General features: G+C 35.7%; 1 protein-coding gene across 2 annotated transcripts in view; it reads left to right on the forward strand.

Moving 5' to 3' along the window:
* limch1b (LIM and calponin homology domains 1b) overlaps positions 1–14995 on the forward strand; it is a 265697-nt gene extending 250702 nt beyond the window's left edge. For both annotated transcript variants that reach the window (XM_079391189.1, XM_079391188.1), the window contains 9 exons: positions 249–341; positions 5791–5931; positions 6012–6094; positions 6484–6572; positions 8463–8550; positions 8731–8811; positions 9385–9493; positions 14573–14675; positions 14818–14995. In XM_079391189.1, coding sequence (XP_079247315.1) covers positions 249–341; positions 5791–5931; positions 6012–6094; positions 6484–6572; positions 8463–8550; positions 8731–8811; positions 9385–9493; positions 14573–14675; positions 14818–14843 — 813 coding nt within the window. In that variant the 3' untranslated portion in view covers positions 14844–14995. The remainder of the gene's footprint in view (positions 1–248; positions 342–5790; positions 5932–6011; positions 6095–6483; positions 6573–8462; positions 8551–8730; positions 8812–9384; positions 9494–14572; positions 14676–14817) is intronic.
* Positions 14996–18084: the final 3089 nt, after the last annotated feature.

Raw genomic sequence — 18084 nt, forward strand, 5'->3', positions numbered from 1 at the left:
TTACCACTTGGAAAAGATTGTGCCATTAAAATGTTATAACTTTCAGCTACCAAACTTGCCTTTCTTTAAATTTATTTTTCAAATTTCAAGCACCTCACCATGACCATTAAAGAGCCACTTGGAGCTGCCATGTGTTAGAGCTTCTCTTAAAGGCATTTGTTAGTTTCTGACCATCGTAGTTCTGATGGTATACTCATTTTTTATTCTGTCAACATTTAAATGAATGAAATGCATGTGTGTGATCACAGGAGAAATATCAGCGTGAACAGGAGAAGTTAAAGCAGGAATGGGAGCAAGCGCAGAAGGAAGTGGAAGAGGAGGAGAGGCGGTACCATGAGGAGGTGAAGTTTCTTGCTTTACTGACCTTGTAGTTTCAGTTTCTCAATGACTTGCATTGTTAGAATATTTATTACCATTCAAAATGTAACTGATACCACTGACACCATTGTAACATTTACATATTAAATGTATTATTTGTTTTTGTTTTTTAATTTAAACTTATTTACACAATTATTTATGATTGGTCTTTTATAGCCACCTGTACACTGAAAAGATTGTTTTATTTGATTCTCATGAACAGTCTAAATTTAGTATTATTCTTTAGCTGCCTAAGCTGGCTCTAGTATGCAAAACTACTGATATTATTATTATTATATTGATATTTTAGCATTAGACAGTATGAATTTGTGAAAATCAGGCTGATGAAATTCAAAGACAGTGATGCCATCTACATTTAAATGCCATTTTTGTTTGTAGTTATAGTCTGACTTGAAACACGCTTCATATGAAACTCCAAAAAAAATTTTAATTATTAAAATCTTGGACTGATTTGGTTCATATTACCAATTTTACATATTTTACATATTTTTTCATATTACTAAACTGACTCTTGAATATGACAAATAACTGAATCTCAGTATCTGTGTGCTATTAATACACACATAAACAATTACAATATGCACTGTATTGTTGGGGGGGGGGGATTTATTCTCAATTTATTCCTTGAGAATAAATTACAAACCACAGAAGAGCAATAAAATTATGAAGCCTGTTGGGCTATTTTTGGCAGCTGTACAGTAATATTTATAAAATAATTATGAATTCTTACTTGGTTTTGAGAATCATTAGATCATGTTCTTTTTATTAGACAGAAAAGTAGTGAAATACACTCAATTCATTAAGGAAAGCTTGTGTCCATTGATGTCCTTGATGTTAAGCACAAACTCCACTCCTGGTAACAGGTACACTGGCACTGCTCTGTTATCATTGGTAATCTCATGGACCATTTATAATTTAATGTGTTCTAATCTGCTTTCTATAGGTAACCAATCAAGATGCTTAAAATGGGAAACATCAACATGTGTAAAACGACTAAACTCTAAAATGAACCTTATCAGTTTATTTTGAGATTTTTGAAACTTATCCAACCAACCATGAGACAAGTCAGACATCCAAGAAATGCACACATATTGAAAAAGACATGACACTAAATATGATGCAAGTAATTTTATAATCTGTTTATTGAGAAAACTAACATGTCTGGCAAGAAATTTTGTTTTAGCATTAACCTTACCTAGAACGTGCATAGCCATATCATTAAATCATTGTCATGGATGCATCCGAGATAATTAATGGTAGTATTAAACAATCCCTTACTTTAACAGACATCTTAAAACCTTTTTCAAATTATTTTTAGACCCAAATTATATGGATTTAATTTGACCTAAATGCAACATCAGTTTGTTTTCAGAAAGCCAGTCTCTTACCTTACAAAGCTCCTTACCTAAATTCACTTGTATCCTACCAACATCCTTGTCTGAAATTAATAAAGCAGAATCATCAGCATATAAACACAAATTAAAATCACAAACTGCTTGCATGTCATTTATGTATAAAGAAACAAAAGAGGGCCTAAAACACTTCCCTAAACTGAATCCTTAAATTAATCATTTGATACAATGCACTTATTGTGTACATACGTTTTTACATTAATTTTCACACTAAGAGGGCTTCACACGACGACTGCCGCAAATTTGATGTAATAACCTTTTTTATACCAATCCAACAAATCACCATTTCAATTCAGCTGGACCCACTTTCCTGTTTATCACTAAAAATGGGCAAGCAAGTGCACACACTGACAAGATACGCAATACAGTACAAGACCAAACGTGATTTCAGCACCTCTCAACACAGTAAACAAAAATAAGCGTTTCCTAGCAACGGCAAATGCGCTAAACACTGAGACAAGTAAATACACTTACTAAAAATTTCAATTTTATATAGTTTTCCTGATTCTTAGTTTTCCTATAAATCGAGAGAGCCCTATTCCTACCTTTTAATATTTTCAGTATTTTCTGATCCATCCAAGGACTATATCTTTGCTTAACTCTCACCTGTCTAAAGGCGACAATTCTGTCCACTACTTTAATAAATAAAACTTAAAAAATTAAAATAAAATGTTTCCATTTTATTTATTTTTTATCAACAAGATAGTCTTTAAATACTTCAATATTATATATTTTTAACTATCTAATTCGTATTGTTTTATGATTACTAAATATTAATTCACTGCATTTTCTTGTACAAAAAAATGTCTCAGGTTCCGTTGTAACCCTAGTTCCTCGAGGGAACGAGATGCTGTGTCCGAGAACGCTAAGGGGAACGCCTTTAGAGTAACCGGCTCTGAATACAAGTGAAATCTGTCCAATTGATGGGGGAGACATCACGGGCGAGGTGACGTAATAACCAGCTGGTACAAAAGCATGTGCGATGAAACTGGCGTCAGCTTCTGGAACGAAGCAAGTGCTGGCAGGGATGCCGGAAGTGTGGCATCGAGACGCCTCTTCAGGGACTCAAGCTGCGTCCGAGAACACTAGGGGAACTAGATATCCACGCTGCCAGACTTACCAGTCCCTGCCCTATGTGTATCCCTGCGGAGCACATCTTGGGAGAGAGGACTGAAGAGCCTGGGGTGGTCCGCATGTCCAGGCCATAGAACCTGACAAAGGACAGGGGCGTAGACCATCCCGCAGCGTTGCAGATGTCCTGTAATGGGACACCTGCGAGGAAGGCCTTGGAGGCCTAGTGAAGTGAGCCTTGACTCCCATCGGCGAGGGGAGGTCAGAGGACTCGTAGGCAATGTTAATGGCATCCACAATCTACCGACTGAGGGTCTGCTTGGAAGCAAGAAGATCTCTCTTAGGGGGACCATAGCAAATCAGCAGTTGGTCCGCCCTTCTCCACAGGGCAGCTCTGTAGACGTATGCGTCCAGTGCTCGCACTGGACACATACAGTTAAGCCTTTGCTGGTCAGGCTCCCGAAAGGGAGGAGGACTAATGGCCTGCAGTACGACAGGTTGTGGTGTGACAGACGGAACTTTGGGGATGTAGCCTGCACAAGGGTACAAAAAGGCTTTGGCCATGCCGGGCACAAAGTCCAAGTGAGTAGGGGCCACTGACAGGGCCTGCAGATCCCCAACTCTCTTTAGAGAAGAAATCGCCAGAAGAAACTCAGTCTTCAGGGTGAGATGACGATCAGAGATCTCCTCAATAGGCTCGAAGGGAGGCCTACAGAGAGCATCCAAGACCACAGCCAGGTCCCAATGAGGATTCCGGGACCATACTGGGGGCCTTAGCCTCAGTGCACCATGGAGGAAACGTGTAACTTGGGGGTGTCTACCTACCGACTGTCCACCAAGAGAGGTGTGGTAGGCCGAAATCGCCGCCACATAAACCTTCAAGGTGGAGTGGGTTAACCCTGTGGAGAGTCGAGCCAGCAGGAACTCCAGCACTGTACCAACAGGGCAGTTAACTGAGTCGAGCTGGCTATCTTCGCACCATGAAGTGAAGAGTCTCCACTTTAGGGCGTACAGTTTCCTCGTTGAGGATTGGAGGATGGTCTCAACAACCTCGGTTGAGAGATCGGAAGCTATGAGCTGTGCCCCCTCAGGGGCCACACCCAGAGCTTCCATAACTCTGGGCGGGGTTGCACAAGGGTGCCTCCTGCCTGTGAGAGGAGATCCCTCCTGTTGGGAATCTCCCATGGAGTGTCATCGAGGAGAGAAATCAGGTCCGAGAACCATACTACCATACTACGCCAGGCCAGAATGGGGCTACTAGCAGCAGCCGGACCCCGTCCCTGCACACTCTCTCCAGAACTCCGGGGAGCAGAGCAATCGGGGGAAAGGCGTACAGACGAAGCCTCGGCCATGTCTGTACCATGGCATCCAGCCCCAGTAGAGCTGGATGAGTTAGAGAGTACCAGAGGGGACATTGCGCTGTCTCCTGAGTAGCGAAGGGGTCCACCTGTGCCTGGCCAAACACTCTCCAGATCTGCTTCACCACCTCAGTGTGAAGCATCCCGGGCCACGGCCCCCGTCTCGACAGGATGTTTTTTTTTTCACAGACACACAACACCAAATATGACTCACAGAGACACAGAGCGCTAGCTGAATGACAGAAAGCTGACGCCGGTTTCACTGCACGTGCTTTTGTAATAGCTGGTCATTACGTCACCTAGCCAGTGACGTTTCGCCCATCCATTGGACAGATTTCACTTGTATTCAGAGCTGGTTATGCTGAAGGCATTCCCCTTAGCGTTCTCGGACGCAGCTCGAGTTCCTGAAGAGGAAATAATATTATGATCACTGATACTATATTCAGTTACTCATTTCTGGGAAATATACTTTACATCAGATACCAAAATATAATTTGGGTTAAATTAAATAATGTTCATAATGACTACAGAGCATCAAAATTATCCCCTATTCTATTAGATATGTTTGTATTAAAATCTCCCATAATAATACATTATTTTGTCAAATTGTCGTTATTGTTATTTAAAACATATTCAAGTCCCTCATAAAAATAATTTGAGAGCTTTGACATTTGACCACTGTTTATTAGACTTGTTTTTTTCTGTTTGTTTTTTTATAATACTTGGTTATAATTACAGTAATAATTCGTAATTTATGTCAGGAATGCTAAATCGTGCAAAAATTAATCAGCAGTTATTGATCTTTTGAATAGAATAACGAGACTCATGCCTGTAGTTGCATTTGCACTTTCTTTATTTTTGATCACAGGACTTCGCTACACAACATACAAATGGCTTTTAGTCTGAAAATGTGCACATTTGGAGAAATATGTATTCACAATTTGTACCTAATATTTTCATTAGATAGAATCATAATTTCTGTTAATTTTCCATTAATTATGCAATCTGATGAAAATTAAGTAGCTTCAACCACTGTCTGCCCCTCTCTATTCTGGGATTAATGTCCTCGTAGAAAGGAGATTCTCAGCAGATCCATACATTTTTCCCCACCATGGTGTTCTGTCTCTTTAGATAACTAACAGATGAAACATGAAGCTAATAAGTATGCGATTGTGATAGTATATGTATTTTGATGAATTGGGGTATTTTTAAATTTAAGTTATATTTTATTTTATTTTATCCCCACCAGGGATTAAAATAAATAAAAAAATCAGCAGAGGTAGAGATATGTAGACCAGAATCCCCCCATCTCTCTGACAAATCACACCCTAGTTATTGTTACTATGGACAAATTAATGTGAGGTCCTCAAACAGTGTAAGAATCTTTTTCTGTCATGTTTAATGTCAGTTCTTTTTTCAGCAGAAAGCATGCTTATTATGGTAAATTGTTGCAAAATACTTGTCATCACATCATTTGAAACATTAGTCTCATTTATCTGACAAAAAAGCCATGTCTGTACTTCTTTACTCATAGAAGCTTTGACAATGACTTATTTTTTTCATCAATACAGGAGAGGAAGATTCTGGAAGAGACCCTGACCCCTCTGACCCCTCACTCAACGATTGCATCATCAGTCCTTCCCAAAACCCACAGCACTTTACAGTCCCAGCCTGAACCGGAAAACAAACAGGGGTCAGAAGAGAAGCAGATGGTAAGAATTTAAGGAAGGACATTAAATGAAGTGCTTGATGCTGGTGTAAATTATTCTGACCATATTTCTTACTCCATCAGAGCTCTGAGACTTATAGACAAAGGGAAAATGGCAACAGTGAAGCAGCCCAAAGAAAGACGGAGAGTTTACAGATGACAGTAAGGTCTGGGACAACAACTCTAGGAATAAACATAAAGGAATAATTCACCCAAAAATTTAAATTGTAATTCCAGACCTTTTTTTTTCTTCTATTGAACACAATTTTTTAATAGACTTCTCTTTTCCCTACAACAATAGTTTACAGTGACTATGTCTGTCTACTTTGTGTTATGGTCTTTTTGACAGACATGATGAGTATAAACTGTTATACATAATATGGAAAACAAGATTTTGTGTTGCATGAAAAAAAACAACATGTAGGTTTGGAGCAATGTGAAGGTGTGTAAATAATAACGGAATTTTCGTTTTTGGGTTAACTATTCAATTTTTTTAACTTCATTATAATTGAACATATTGTTTGCTGCATGTTTTCACTTATCTTTCCTTTACCAGTTCTCCCCTGCAAGATTGTGGTTCAGTGGGTCAGAGAAGGCAAGGAGACCAGAGCCAAGAAAAGCAGCCTACACTACCGTCTAGTCAGGGTGAGTCTAGTGGGCTTTGACATTAGCATGTTGTTTAACTAACAACTCTAATAAGCAAAATAATAGGCTACATATATAGCACACAACAATACAAGGTCCATTTTATCACACTGTTTATTGCTCATTTTAATCAAATGTGAATGGGGAAAAAAGCATTTCTCACAATTTGTTTATCATTTTGTTTACTTAGCTTGTCCCAGTGCATTCTGGGATTATGTTCTCAGTCAATTTAGACAAAATAAGGTTTGTTAACTTAATAGGTTTCTTAAAGGTTTCTTAAAGTCTTAAAAAAAGAAAAGCATACCTTTGATGACTTAAAATGCTGTCTAGGTAACTAAGTTTTTGAAAAAAGATGTGCAATCTGTAACTGAATATATCTTTCAAATATTTTCAATAAACCCTCTGGTGGTTTTCTGTCATTTTATACAGAGACATTTTGTGTTTGAATAGTTTCTTTTAAAAGATACTTTACTTTAAGTTTTATCTGACCTTTGTGGCACTTGCTATATGAACACAAAACAATCATGGACATGCTTAGAAAAGGCTTAATGGACCCCAGTGAAAATTAATGGGAAATACAAAAATACAGTGCAATTCTTTTGGGTATAATCTACTTGATAATATCTTAATTTATATCCAAATGCAAAACTTAATTTAAAAAAGTATTTAATTCTGACTATAATATTTATAGTTCTAACAATAATAGTAATAGTATTATATAGTATAATAGTATCCCTAATTATAAGTATCTAGGGCACAGGTGTCAAACTCAGTTCCTGGAGGGTCACAGCCCTGTAGAGTTTAGCTTCAACCCTAATTAAGCACACATGATCCAGCTAATCAAGTCCTTCAGGTTTATTTGAAAACGACATCGTCCCTGCGTTCCATTCGGAAGGGCTCATCCCAATGCCCTAATCCCTTCAAAGGGTTTACCCTCTGTAGGGAGAGTTCTGAAGGTTTGAAGGGTGTAGGGGACCAAACAACTGTGTCTTGAAGTGCCCTTCTGCGTCATCATACTGTACCCACATGGAAGCGCCGTCATCATGCAAAGAATCTGTGCAAAGGATCATGGCGGCCCGAAGTGTCCATCAGTTGTACCCTTCGAAATCCTTCATTCCGAAGAGCCCTATGAAGTGGTCAGTTTTGAGCACTTCAGTTTGGAATGACCCTTCAATATGGCGGCCATGATTGTTCTGCCTCCGAAGTGCCCTTCGGAGGGTGATATATCCCATTTGGAATGCACTGGGTATGTGAGTTGGAGCTAAACTCTGCAAGGCTGTTTGACACCCCTGATCTAGTGCTTGCACAACCCTTGTATGCGTATTTATATATTGGGCTATACAGGCATCTAGTGGTTGCATCATGGTATTAAATATAATTTTATTTTTTCCCCACCAGATGGCACCAATCTGCCTTCTATGCATTGGATTTTAAATAGCTTTGCTGTATTTTTTTTTTTTTTTTTTTTTACTTAAACATTCTATTAATTAAAACTAATATGAAATATTTTTCTTATACTTGTATTATTTTATATAGGCATACATTTCACATAATTTACTGTAGAGGTGAAAATTGTTTAGTGTCATGAAACAAAATATAGAGGCCTACATTCATTTCTCTTTCTCACACACACACACACACGCACACACACACACACACACACACACACACACACACACACACACACACACACACACACACACACACACACACACATACACACACAAATTTGTCTCCTGTCTCTGTTGACTGCCAAGGATCACAAGTGTGCCCCCTAGGTTAGGAAGAGAGTTAGATACTGGTGAAACCACATCAAATTTTGCATTACAAATGAATTTTTTTATTTTTTTTTATTATTATTTTAATTTTTTTTTTAATGTTATGTTACAGATATGCCACTGGGTAACAGACAGATACCACAGCAGAATGAGACCTGGAAAAAGAATGCATCTCAACCAAAATCTGGTGGACGCAGGAGGTATATGTCTGTGTGCATTATGTATTCGTTCATTGATTTCTTTATTCTCACACAAGCTGCAAAGTGTTGTTCAAAGTTTATATAATTTTTGATTATGTTTAATTCATCCTTATGGCTGAAGCTTAATGATTCTGAGCATGTGTGTGTGCATGAACACTGCATGTGGCTCTCCATTCTCAGGTCTGACTCTATAGAGAACATTGGGCCAAATTCATCAACATCACCATTCACAGATACACAACCACCTCCATCACCAAACAGGTACAGCACAGTTTCTCTGATGTGAGATCACAACTAAAGATTCAAATGATCCAGTGTTAAATGATCACTCATTCCCTGTTTCCACCCATCACAAAACAGAATTGATTGTAAGTGAATTTTGAGTCAGTATTTGAGTTTGAGTCATTAATTTCCATAAATAAATTTGAATTATATGATAATATGAACAAATATCAGCATTGGCACTCCCATTTCAGTCATCCATTAGTTTTGATGCTGTGCATTTTCTGTTAATGTCTGCTGCTGTGCTTATTACTGACAATTATTATTTTTTGTTACACTTTATTTTAAGTTGTCTTTGTTACAGTGTATAGATTTAAGTACTGGGTAATATTAATTAACAAAATGTACTTTCTATAGGTTTAAGGTTAGGATTAGGGTTAGTTGCCAGTAATTATGTATAATTTACTGTTGTTACTGTAGTAATTACATATAACATTTAACAAGAACACTATAAAATAAATAGTAAATAAATATAAAATAGTGTATAATAAATAAAATAACTTATTTAATTTAATTATTTTTTAACATTTACTTTTGTTTGTGACTGTGTAGGTCTGTCAGTGGGAAGAAACTGTGTTCAAGTTGTGGTCATCCACTTGGCAAAGGTGCTGCCATGATTATAGAGACTCTCAGCCTTTACTTCCATATCCAGTGTTTTAAGGTATGTGCACCTATTTCAGTAACACTTTATAATAACGTTCAGTTGTAAGTCATTTAGAAGTGATTAGTTAATGATGAACTAATCATTTACAAAACATGACTATGCGTTCATAAATGATTACATTTACATTTAGTTGTCTATATATATATATATATATATATTTGCTGCTTTGTACATTGGTTATTGGCATTTTTCTTGTTATTTTGTTTTTATTACCTGTGTCCTGTCCTGTTACTGTCTTTCTGTTGCACTGTGGAGCTTCTGTCAAGTTGGGTTTGTGGCAAGTAATGGTCCCACTTTATATTAGCTGGCCTTAACTAAGATGTACTTACATTTAAATTAATCATTTGATACAATGCACTTATTGTGTACATACGTTTTTACATTGTACTTATATTTTTAAAAATACCTGCATGTAATTACATTTGTAATTACATTTATAGTTACACTGTCGACCCATCCCTTACACTGCAACCCACCCTTAAACCTACCCATACCACCAAACCTGTTCCTAACCTTACCTGTATCCCACCTCAATTGCAGCAAAAGTGTTTTGCAATATAATATGAACACAATAAGTACGTTGTACTTATTTATTGTTGTAAGTACATAGCAGTTAAGGCCACCTAATATAAAGTGGGACCCAAGTAATTAGTTAATGATGAACTAATAATTTACAAAACATGACTATGCGCTCATAAATGATTAAGTGTTAATATTTTTATCTATGTTTTGTAGATTAACTTATAAATCATTTACAAGCGATTGGATGATGATGAACTAATCATTTGCAAAACATGACTATACATTCACAAATGATTAAGTAATATTCTAACGATTTACAAATCTGTTGTAAGTTATCTTTAAAAAAAATAGCATCATGAAATAATCAAACAGCGCCTAAAGTCGTGGCCTAATGAATAGAGAGTCGGACTTGTAACCCGAAGGTCGTGGGTTCGAGACTCAGTTCCGGTAGGGATTGTAGGTGGGGGGAGTGAATAACCAGCGCTCTTTCCAGCCTCAATACCAGACTGAGGTGAGACCCTTGAGCAAGGCACCGAACCCCCAACTGCTCCCCGGGCCTGGTGTATGTTCACTACTGTGTGTGTGCACTTGGATGGGTTAAGTGCAGAGCACAAATTCCGAGTATGGGTCACCATACTTGGCCACACACCACTTCCCTTTCCTTTATAAATCATTGATATGTCAACATTGTACTATTTTCTCAATTAACATTTGTTAATCATGATAAAATGATTATGAAACCATTAGTAAATGATTGGTATGTAATTTATGTAATTTAGTAGTTTCTAATCACTTGTAAATTATTTATAACAATCTACAAAACATAGATAAAAATATTAACATATCACTTATTAATCATTTATGTATAAAGCAGGAATTGTGTGTGCTCAGAACAAACAAAACAAAGGTTCTCAGGTGCGTAGAACAAAAAGAAGAAAGTTATTAGTCCAATAGGTAGCTGAATTTGTCCGCACACTGTGTGTGTGTGTGTGTATATATATATATATATATATATATATATATATATATATGCATGTCTTTTTTGCAGTGTGCGGACCAATTCAGCTACCTATTGGACTAATAATTTATGTACACATAGTCATGTTTTGTAAATGATTAGTTCATTTACTAATCACTTATAAATTACTTACAACTGAAAGTTACTATAAAGTGTTACCGGCCCGTTCACAGGATCATAACTTTTAGTGATGACTATAAAGTTTAATCATTCTTTAATCAAGTCAATTTTATGAGAACAGGGAATTCCACTGACAGCCAATCAAATATCCCCTTGCCTTTAAAGAGCTCAACCATTTCAAGTGGCAGATGACGTAAATGCACACTTCCAATAAGTAGTACATTATCATCCAATGTTGTGGATGCTAATATAGTTATCATTAGTTGTTCTTCGTGATTGCGTAAGATCTGTTATAGAACTAGAGATGCATATTGTGGATACTACTGTATTTAAAGTTTATCCATATTCTTATGAGATATTTTCCAGATGAATCATCAGGGTTTATGGCACATTGAAGCTGTTTGGCTTTTCATTTAATTTTACTGTCAGAGTTCTCTATGAGGTTCAAAAATCTGGGGTTCATAATTTGTTTTCACACCATTTTTTTATGTTTTTGAAAGAAGTCTATTATGCTTACCAATACTGCATTTCATAAAAAAATACAGTAAAATAGTAAAATTGTGAAATATTATTACAATTCAAAGAACTGTTTTTATTTGAATATATTATAAAATGTAATTTATTCTTGTGATGGCAAATCTGAATTTTCAGCAACCATTAGTCCAGTGGAACATGTAACATAAAGTAAAGACAGGAAGTGAATTTAAATGCAGGGTTTATTCCAAAGCAAAAACTTGTCTATAAAACAAGACCAAAACACAAGAAAAGTGGAGACAATGAGGAATAGCATGTAAATGCAAAGCGGTGAATGTCTGTAGGAGACAGAGATTGAGTGTTAACGCTGTGTTTTTTTGCAGTCTTTGATTGAGTGGTAAGTAATATCATGTGCAGGTGAATAAATCCAGGCATTGTGAACAGAGTGAGCAGTGTGAAGACTGTGATGTGACAATAGCGAGGGAGAACTTGGTAACACAGTGACTGGTTCGTCACAAAAGATCTAAAAGACACCTATTATTACATACAAATTTTTCCCATTTAGAATGTTTTTCAGGTTCGCTTTCGGAGGCAAAGCATGTCAGTATTGAGCCCTTTGGCCTTGTCATTTTGCACCTCCACAAAGTGCAAGGATGCAGCCTTCATTGCGACTTCAGAGCATCCGTGTACTGAATTATCTTGATGACTGATCTTAGCTCAGTTTGAGGCATTTGCGGTTCTTGCCGGTGGCTAGGGTATTCCAGCCAGCCAATTCCAAAGGCTGTTGGGTTTGTGGCAGCATAATCATCACGCTGGTCATACTCCATATGAAGCCCTTACAATGGTGGCTCCAATGTAGGGGCTTTCATCCTTTCTAGACCTCTGTGAGTATAAGAGTTATGCCCAAGTGCCTTTGTACCCTTCTTTTGTGGAGATGACTGCGGTTTCTAAATCAGGTGCTACGCTTGAGCGTATTGGCCTCAGAAAACTATTATTACGGTGCTCCCTGAGGAAAAATATATTGCTCAGTGGTGGGTCTTCCTAAGCTCAGGAGACTTAGTTGTGATTCTCATATATCTCTCATTTTAGTATCAAAAGTATTTCAGATGTTTCTACAAAAATTCCTTAGGAGAAATAAAAGTAGACACAAGTGAGACATAAGAAAGTTCTGAGAGAAAAGAGTCCAAAATGAGAATGGGCTGTGAGCAACATGGTAGATCTCTTTATTGTCTTGTTGTAATCTCTTTCAAGACTCCATTATAAAAATATTTTATTGCTCATAGGTTGCTTTTTCCTTTTATCTTGATTTCTTGGGGTTTTTCATATTTTACCCTTACACAAAGAAAATATATTTTCTAATATATGAATGATCAGTATACACTATATTGCCAAAAGTATTGGGTCACGACCTTCTAATGAACATGTTTGACTACTTTAGTAATTTCTATGAGTACAAATCTTAATGTTTAAGCATATAAACATATGCATATAAACATTATGTTTCCATCTTTGTTGCCACAGTTTTGTTAGTGCCTTTTTCTGTTCTAAAGAAGGGGGTGTCCCAAAACCTTTGTCCTTATGGTGTCTATACAAGTCATTGGTGTTTGGTGATGAGTTTTTGGCTCAAGGTCTGCATATAAAGTCACACCAGAGGAGTTCAGCTGTGATCAGGACTTGGCTTTCTGCAGGCCAGTCAAGTTCTTCCACACTGACTCAATCAATCATGTCTTTTTGAACCGTGCCTTATACAAAGAGGCACTGTCATGTTAGAATAGAAAAGGGTCTTGTCCCTTTTAATATAAGCTCTAGTTTCCAATATATGGAAATGTATTATGTAATATATCGCACTATATGTTGCAGTATATTACCATATATTTTGTTTCGTAAGGGAATGGTCAGGACAATAGGAGTTGAGTAAGGAAACAATGGAAGAGGTGAGAAGGGAACATTAGCAGGAATATTTAGCTATTAGCTGGGACTGGAACTCATGCTGTATGTACTGGCTACATAGTATCCTGAGTGTAGCGTAACCTGGGTCAGAGCTAAGTAAAAATTAAATAGAAAAGAGATCTCTTTAACACCCCAAATGTTTCTGCTAGACAGAAATGAGGTTATTTTAACATCAAATGGAGAATTTTGCTTGAGTCTCCTGCTTCTCAAACAAAAACTCTAACACTCTCAAAGTGGTCTCCTTTAAAGTTTTGGAAGAGATCTCAACAACATTACCTGCTGTGCTTAGATTTTTCTTCCTTAAACTAAAGTCTCCAGTGGTCTCATATTTATCTCCTTTAAAGCATTAGAAAATATCTCAACAACTTTACAAAGTGTGCACCAATTAGTTGAAAGGCACTAAATAAAGTAAAAACAAAATCATAAATTCAGTTCAGTTTAGGCCTTTATTAAGAGCGAAATTATGCAGAAATAAGGTCTTTAGTTTAGGAGAAAAATCTGAGTACAATGTGTGATGCTCTTCTAAACTACTAAGGAGTCAAATGTGAGAGATCCAGAGTCTCTAGCTAAGGAAATCTGAACACAGTGTGTGATGTTGTTGAGATCTCTTCCAAAACTTTAAAGGAGACCATTGTGGGAATGTTAGAGTTTTTGTCTCAGGAGACAAGTTTGAGAAGCAGGGGACTCAAGCAAAAGTCTCTATTTGATCTTAAAGTAACCTCATTTCTGTATAGGAGAAAACATTTGCGATTGTTAAAGAGATCTCACTTTTGATTTTTCTTTCCACTGGGGTCAAAATGTCAGACAGGACAGTAATAATGTGCCTTTTATTCCTCTATAAAAAGAGATTACAATTAAAGGGTTGAAAATAACACATTGCTGGATGGAACAGGCTGACATTCCTTTTTTTTTTTACAGTGTTTGTATTTTTGTTTTCATACTATGAAGTGTTTTTCAAATTCTCTCTCTCTCTCTCTCTCTCTCTCTCTAAGTGTGGAATATGTAAGGGCCAGTTGGGTGACACCAGCACAGGAACAGATGTGAGGATCAGAAACGGTCTACTCAACTGTCATCAATGCTATATTCGCTCCCGCTGTGAGTTACACACACTTGCATCTGATATTTATTTAAGTATATTACCAACACTGCACTGGAAGCAAAATAATTAATGTATATTGAATTCATAGTTCATACCATTGTTAATATTTAATTGTCTTTTCATTTTCTTGTCTTTTAGCTGCTGGTCAGCCCACAACCTTGTGAGCTCATTGAATTTGGGAGCAAAAGTAATCTACCCATAATACTGTCACCCCCAGTCCTCACAATGTTCGCATAAGTGAATGCATATGTGAACACAAGCACATTTAACATGAAACCACTGCAACGTCTTAAAGTCGGGTTTTCTTTTCCAACACAAAAAAAGCATGTGACTGTAGTGAAAACCAATTTTCTGACTCAGCTGACTGTATAACTGATTAATAAAACTGTGTGTAAGCCAAAAAATAGTTTTCGGACAGTGCATACTCTTTGATGACAAATGGACAGTTTGAGCCATCTATAGATAATAATAATTAATAAAGAATCTGAGCTGAATTTCTGGGTGAAATTTCATACATACATACATACATACATACATACATATATATATATATATATATATATATATATATATATGTATGTGCATGTATGATTTTTTGGATGGCTTTTTAATAATTTTTTTTTTTTTGTGTTTTATTTTGAGTGGATTGAAACACCAACATCTGTTAAAGAAAACTATCAAGAGATCCCTGTCTGCAAGTTATGTTGTCTTTTTTATTTCAATATAACATGTTAGCATTTGTAGAGCTTCAAGAGAAAAAGATCATCTTTAATTATGGGAACGCACTTCCTCTAATCCCAATCATTGTATTTCTTATCTGGAGGAAAGTATGTATTTTTATACATAAAAAGTACATTTATGCTGATAAAAAAGACAAGTGCATGTAAAGTGATTGCTTATTAAGAAAACAGCCATATTCATATAGCAGCTTTTTTTCTTGCAAATCGCTGTCCTTCAGTTGTTTGAGGGTTTGGGAAGTTGTTGCACTGAAGCAATGTGCCTTAGGAGAGATACAACGTCTACATGAGAAAAGAGTTCGGATCCAAATACTGTTTCTACTTTGTTTAACCTTTTTCATAGCACATTGTAAATCTTTTTTTTTTTGTACTATGCAGAATTTGAATATACGTATAGCTCAAACTACAATACCTTCCTGAAAATATTTTTTTTTCTAAAGCCGACTTTTGTTTTGGCTTTAAAGATACGTAAAACTGGTTTTGGAAAAACATACATGAAAATATAATTACAAGAAATATCTTGTTTTAGTTTCAGTCTGAACATGATTGAACTCAACATGACAAAACAATACAAACGGTGATTTAAAATGGTCTTGAACTTCCCATCACAACACAGTTACTGGCTAAATTTAACACCTTTTTTGCCAATGTTAGCATCTTTGAATTATGTAGAGAACAGAAGAGCATTTGATGTTTTTTTTTTTTTTTGCTTGTTTTTGTTTTGTTTTTGTTTTTATGTTTGTTTTAGTTTGTTTGTTTTTTTTGGTTCTGTTTTTTTGTTTGTGAAAAGCAGTTTGACCAAGTTGGCTATTTAATCTTTTGTCACAATTGATTTATTTAGCCAGACTTTCTGTGCTTATAGGGTCTGGTCATGTATTTTATGTTTAATTCATCATAACTTTAGATTGACACAGGGCCAAGGTATGTGCCAGGCAATTTATATGTTGTTTAGGAGGGAAATAGTTACCTTGAAATATATATATATATATATATATATATATATATATATATATATATATATATATTATTATTAAATCTGAGGTATATTTATTGTTTTATTCAAATCTACACTATCCAAAAATAGATTAATTTGATGTTCAATTGTAATGGCTTTACAGTATACTGTATGTTTATAAATAAAATGTTGAAAAATCTAATCTAGTCTATATTTCTTTGTTTCACATGAATAAAATGTTTTGAATCAGAATGAAAATGTATTGTAAAATGTAATGAAAAATATATTAAATATATAAAAATAATTGCATAATGTACAATACTTGTCAACAATTCTGTAACATTACAATTTTTATTTATATTTATTTTTGTATTTATTTTATTAACAGCATTTATTATTATAAGCATTTTATTACAGTAATGTTGTGAAATATTATTACAATCTGAAATAACTTTTTTTATTTGAATGTATTTTAAAATGTAATTTATTTCTGTGATGGCAAAGCTTAATTTCCAGCAGCCATTACTCCAGTCTTCAGTGCCACAGGATCTTTCAGAAATCATTTTAATATGTTTAATATGCTGATTTTTTGAAATTATTCTAATATTCTGGTCATTGAGCTTAGTTATTAATAATGGTTCTTATTATTATAAATGTTAAAAACAGTTTTTGCTGCTTTATATTTTAAGGGATTTCTGTTGTTGTTGTTGTTTCTTTTGGGATTTTGATGAACAGAAAAGAACCAAAAGAACAGAATTTAAATGAAATAGACTCTTTTGTAACATTATAAATGTTTTTACTTTCCCTTTTGATCAATTTAATGCATTTTTGCTAATTAAAACTGTTTTTTTTTTTTTTTGTCAAGGATAATAATAAAGGTTTTTGAGCAGCAAATCAGCATATTAGAATGATTTCTGAAGGACAATGTGACACTGAAGACTGGAGTAATGATGCTAAAAATTTAACTTTGCATCAAATAAATTGCTTTTTTAAATACATTGCAATAGAAAACAGTGATTTTAAATTGTACTAGTTCATTGTAGTTGTCAAAACTAGTTCAGTGCTGGCAAATCAGCCGCGAAGAGAAGATGGCAGTTTTTCTGGCACTCAAAACCTTCCTGCCAGATCTGAGAGGCCACCACATCCTGGTCGGTTTGGACAACATGACAATGGTAGCCTACATAAATCACCAAGGGGGACTTAGGGCATGCCCTACTCCTTGTGGGAGTCTATGCAGAACATGCATAAAGCTCAATCTTGGTTCTTCAGAAGTGTAACGGCTGGACCAATCAGGCACATTATTGTTATTGTTATACTTAGCAAACAATCCTCAACACTCTTCACTCAACAAGCAAACCATCTCCCTGAACTACAGACAACCCACAAAGACAGAACAGAATCCTGGTTATTATGGCAGCATGGCCATAGACTCTTTACAATCCGAAGAAATTTGGAGAGAGTATGACTCACTTAATTCACTTTGAAACAGACACATAAGTTCCATAATAAAGGACTTATTTCCATTAATTCATAGACAAACCTTTCTAAGAAGGAACAAGCATATTCCCAGGACACTGTGTATATTACTACAAGGGATGCACATAAACTGTGGGCATCTGCAGACAAAATAAGAAATGCGCTGGGGAATTGCGTACTGACATAGTTGACAGCAGTTGATGCACAATCACTATTTTAGATTGACCAACTGTGATA

Source organism: Barbus barbus, assembly GCF_936440315.1.
Source record: "Barbus barbus genome assembly, chromosome: 33".
Classification (NCBI taxonomy): Eukaryota; Metazoa; Chordata; class Actinopteri; order Cypriniformes; family Cyprinidae; genus Barbus; species Barbus barbus.